General features: G+C 34.9%; 1 protein-coding gene across 1 annotated transcript; it reads right to left on the minus strand.

Annotated features, from left to right (window-relative positions):
• Window positions 1-1,682: 1,682 nt before the first annotated feature.
• LOC134573392 (olfactory receptor 5V1-like) lies at window positions 1,683-5,086 on the minus strand. Its single transcript, XM_063433133.1, has 2 exons — window positions 5,072-5,086; window positions 1,683-2,648 (listed from the first exon to the last, which is right to left on the minus strand). Exon 2 carries the CDS (start codon window positions 2,625-2,627, stop codon window positions 1,686-1,688), a length of 942 nt encoding a protein of 313 aa, XP_063289203.1. The 5' UTR covers window positions 2,628-2,648; window positions 5,072-5,086; the 3' UTR covers window positions 1,683-1,685.
• Between the last annotated feature and the right edge of the window lie 461 nt (window positions 5,087-5,547).

Here is a 5,547-nt window from a genome sequence, read left to right on the forward strand (position 1 = left end):
GCATACAAATCAGTCACCCAGGATAAACTTAACACATCTATAAATACATATATAATATTACAGGCAGTACACTTGAATATGCTTCACAATCTTAAAGGGACAGTAGTCCCAAAAGTCCCAATATGTCCATAGATGCTGTTAAAAGGGCCAGTAGCAGCAATATACAGTACAATATGCCCCAAATAACCCAGGGGCCATAGTCAGTAGGTAGGAGGCTAGCAAACAGGCTTCTCCAGGGCCCAGTGGCGAGGTTGGTTTCGCCACAGCCGTCAACAGCAGAAACTCGCAGCACAAAAATGTGATATTTGTAGGTGAATCTGTTGCAGTTTGTGGTAAAGGGGCTGTGGAAAAGACATTAGATGTGTCATGTTGCCAATGATCCGGATTTACCACATCGATAATAAATCTGTCATTTTTAGTATGATTATCTGAGAATATCGGAGATAGGTTTAGATCAATATGACTGACAGGAGAAGATAGAGGAGGATATTGAAACCCAATATAAGTGATTAAGAAAAATAGTTATATTTCCTATCTGGCTTTGGTCCACTAGTAAAACTGTTTAGTGAGGATATATCACCACTAAAGGATGAAGGGGTTCCAGCCCTTAAACAAATAGAGTAAATAGAAGATAGTGGTGAGATATCAATAAAGTATTCAAATTTAGCTTTTATTAGTCAAGTTAAAAGTAATTAGTCATTCCCTCAAACTGGGACATGACAAACAATTAAATGTGATAAAAAAAGGGGTAAGTACACTAGAAAACCAAATAATACACATAAATAATAACATTCAACATAAAACATAGGACTGGAAACAAACAACCAAAAGGGGATACTCCTAATATAGACAATGTATGGAGACAAATGTAGCTCTTTGAGGATTCTCCAAAATATCAGTATCTAATAACTGAGCAATCGGTGAATCACCAGATATCACTACGTCGTTCAGTATAAAGACTGTGATCTGGTGATTTAAATTCTATAAAAACAGTAACTATAGAAAAAATTCCAAAGGTGTTGGTTAAGGTAATCCCATATGCATCGTCTGCATGCAATTTCATAGATTCTGGGGAGCAGAAAGGGGTGCAAGTGTCGGTTGGTCCCTGTTATAGTCTAAGATTTTCCAGAACTACTTCAATTTGTTACTTTGGGCTCACACCATGAAGGGAACAAGTGCCGGCTGTTAAATGACCAACTACTTTTAACTTGACTAATAAAAGATACATTTTAATACTTTATTGATATCTCACTACTTTAACTTGACAATTAAAAGCTTAATTTTAAAACTTTATTGATATCTCACCATTATCTTCCATTTACTCAATTATGATGACACATCTAAATAGATTTGAATAGGGTGGCCAAAAGCCTTGCACCAGCCCTGAGTGACATACACATTTTTTGTCTTTAACTATTTAAGGACGGTGCCACCTACTGGGGCATCATGTTTCGTCCACTGCCCTAGTTTGTACTTTACTGAATTTCCATGCATTGACCTTGACTTACCTTGTGCTAAAACCCTGCAAAGACACGTGCACTCACCACACTTAGAATTGTATTTCTGAGGACAAGAAGAAAATTACTAAAATGTTTGCAAAAAATAATTTGAATTCACTTTTTTAAGATCAGATTCCTTTTATTATATTCTTTAATAGTATACCTTATATTTAATTTGTTGTGTGATTAAGTTAATATGCTTTTATTTTGTTTCATTAACCTTTTTAATGCTAATTTGATATCTTTATTCTTCAGGCTGTAAATCAGTGGATTTAACATAGGTGTGAGTGTGGTGTACAAGAGAGAAATTAGCTTGTCAGAGTCCAGAGTAAATGTCGTGGTTGGTCTCATGTACAAGCAGAATATCGTCAAGTAGAGAAGACAGACAACCATGAGGTGGGAGGAACAAGTGTAGAAAGCTTTATGTCTCCCAGCGTTGGAATGTATCCTCAATATGGCTCGGATTATATAAACATACGACAGGATAATTAGGGAGAATGGGATAAACCCAACAATCACTGATTCAGAGTATATCAAATTCTCCATATAAGAGGCATTCCTACAAAATAGCTTCATCAGAGCAAGAAGATCACAGAAAAAGTGATTTATTTCATTGGACACGAAACAGTAGATGTCATAGATGATAAATAAAGCCGGTATAACTTCTAAAAATCCCAACACCCAACATGTAGACATTAGCACAGCACAGACACTGCCATTCATGATCAACTGATACCGTAATGGGTTGCAGATGGCCACATATCGATCATAACTCATGGCCGTCAACAGCAGAAACTCGCAGCACAAAAATGTGACAAAAAAATACATCTGAGCCAGGCACCCCGAAAATGAAACATGTCGATCCCCTGACAGGTAGTTCAGTAAAACCTTGTGCATGGTGACTGTGGTGTAGCACATATCAAGAACAGAGAGGTTGCTCAGGAAACTATACATAGGTGTCCGAAGATGCTGGTTTGAGCAGATAAGAAGCAAAAGGGTCGAGTTCCCACCAAGAATAATGAGATAAATCACGAAGACCAATATGAAAATGGGTGTTTGCAGCTCAGGAAGATCTGTGATGCCTTTAATGATAAAGCAGTCCATCCACGTTTGGTTGGCTCTTTCCATTAATGCAGATATAATTCAATACTAAGGAACAGGGAGAAGTAAAACAATAATATTATGTAATTAGGATAACGTTAAATCGATCAGTATCAGTGAAGGGAGAGATATAATAAGAAATATTTTGATAGGCTACGTGTTTTTCTCCCTAAAATGCCCTATTAGATTTATTTATTTATTGAGAATTATGTGTATAGCATTACTTTAAAATACAATACTTTTACATCTGTTTTACGAATTCAGAAAAAGAACAAAAGAAAAAACAAAACACAAAACCAATTAACTTGGAAAATATTTTATGGCATACCAATAGCTGAACCCTTAACTTCTATTTTCAATCTGCAATTTAAATATCAGGTTATTAATGTCTGGAAATATTTCATGTGATTACAAGTTATTAGGACGTTGTTATGGTTTATTCAGTATAATTATTGATAAAATAAATATTAATAATGGCATAACATATGAAAAAGTGAAAAACAAAACAAAACAAAAGAAAACTGTAATGTTTCTAGAAGGACAGGGCACTGTCCAACACTAGGATCCAGAATAAACATTATAGAATATTAACTGGGACAGAAATGAAAATGGCTAAGACTTTGAAAAGTCCAGATCAAAGGCAAAATGTTTCAGGAGATTTGGATAGCACGATAACGATCTTATAGAGACTTCTACAATAAGTCATTGAAGCAATCAACATGATTGCAATATCATCACGAATACACTTGGAACATTGAAATCGATTGCAGTGATTATGAATACAGTCTTCAGGATTGGTTTGAGACATTAAGAAAAAGACTGTCATTCACTAACTCTTTGTCTACTTTTTATTCATTGACAAAACTATCATTCATTTTTATTATAGTTTTCACCATAATCACTTTGTTTTTATTTAGGTATAACTTTGGCTTTGTCAATGAAAACATATTTTTTGATGAAATAGTTTGGTCAAGGAAGTTAGCACTGATTGATAATGTATACAATGTAACCAGGACAGTTAATAAATAGGAGAGTTATTAGTTATGCAGTGTTATCTTAAAACAGAAATTTCAGACATAAACATGAAATAAAAAGCCCCAAGTCATCAATTAAAAAAACAAAACATTTGTACAATGTTTAAAATAAATCTCAAACATGTATAAACCAGAAGCAACACACACACACACACGCACGCACGCACACACACACTCTCACTCTCTCTGAAGAATCTCATGACAGATCATGCTCTGTTGTTAATATAAAAGATACAAAATATATATCCTATTAATCTTCATTCTTTATGGATATATGTAGGCAAATAGGTAAATAATAAACTACGTAATATGATGCCATGTAATTCCACAAAAAAAAGTTTTTTCACAATTTACTCAATTTATTATGTTTTTGAACATTTTGATATTTGACATGCCAAAAATACACAAATGCCTTCTCTTATGCTGAATATTTGGGAATATTCCACAGGTCTAAATAAGGTTCCTATTGGTTTGGACGCTTAGAACAATGTTACAAAAAATACAATGAAAGTAAATGAAAAAAGTTAAAAATAAACGAAAGATCCATATTTAGACTCTCAAATAGAAGCATTTCCAAATTTTATACATGAAAAAGATTTACAGTGAAGACGTATTCAATTATCTAAGGTTAAAAAAATGGCATTTTTTTTTTTTTAAATGCCAAAATAGGACCGGTAAATTTTAATGGCTTTCATTTTCTCTTCATTGAAAACATGAAAAATATGATAATTTTTGTATAGTTGGTATATGAAATTAAAGGAAGAGTTTTGTTCAATAATCCTGTAAATTAAAGCTAGGTAAAGGCTTGACTGGTTACATTCAACGTGTTCCAAATAAATGAGGACCATGTCTGATGTGCAGGTACCACGCAAATAAAAAACAAAGATTGTCCAAACAAAATGGTAACATTTCGACCCACCTGGCCTTTGTCAAACCAGAACTGGACACTTTATATTTTTCATGGTACGTATTTGGGATGTGGGCAGAGCACCTGGTTGGGACATTATATCATGCTGTCTCTGTATTCCAGGATCAATGCACATGTTTCAGTTAAAACTCATCCTTTAGACATAGCTGCTTGCTCCACGCTTTCTGAAGTACACTAAAATAATATCGTTTAATCCACTTCAGATTATTTGCTCCTTTTTTCCTCGATTTTTACACAGAAACAAAAAAGAATGATTGTTAAAACTGCTTACCTGTTGCAGAAAAGCCAATGGCCATACTAGAATTTGTTGATAAGAAAATGTGCGTGTATGTCCCTCTCTTTTTCACGTATTGAGGGTGACACATTTGTGTATAAAGAAAGAACAAAAACAGAATTCAGAAAATGACTGTTATTGTTGTACGCACCAGTAATTATAGACAGGTAATGGCAATGATATAACTAAATCATACTAAGCAAGCACTAAGAGAGAGTAGACTTTCTGTACATACCTGTGTGCAAGGCAGAGTCACTGCAACGAGATGCTTCCAAGCAGCAGGATTTATTGCCTCCATGGTATCTCGGGAGAAAGCCCTCTGGGGTCCTGCATTCTCAGTATGACTGTAGCCTGGCTCCCACTGGAGTATTGCACCTCACTTTATTACATAATGTTTGATACCAAAGTCAAAATACTACAATGACTTAATAGTACCACATTATTTAACTCGTACCTGTCATGGTACACACATCGTATTTTAAAGAGCAATACATTTCATCTATTCTTTGTGCTAGACAATCGTCTAGGCCCTTACGATCTGCTGAAGACTTACGTCTATATTCTGTCCGTACTCCCACCTCTGATGCTCGCCTTCCAGATTTTTCAAGGGCTGCACTGTTCCTGTGGAACTCACTTCCCTCCTCCTTTAGATGCTCACCCAGTCTCCACTCCTTCAAAAAATCGTTAAAAACCCACTTCTTCATAAAAGCA

Source organism: Pelobates fuscus, chromosome 9 (assembly GCF_036172605.1).
Source record: "Pelobates fuscus isolate aPelFus1 chromosome 9, aPelFus1.pri, whole genome shotgun sequence".
NCBI lineage: Eukaryota > Metazoa > Chordata > Amphibia > Anura > Pelobatidae > Pelobates > Pelobates fuscus.

What these genes read in the sequence shown, in the direction of transcription:
- LOC134573392 (XM_063433133.1), bottom strand. Translation starts at nt 2,627, where the DNA reads ATGGAAAGAGCCAACCAAACGTGGATGGACTGCTTTATCATTAAAGGC.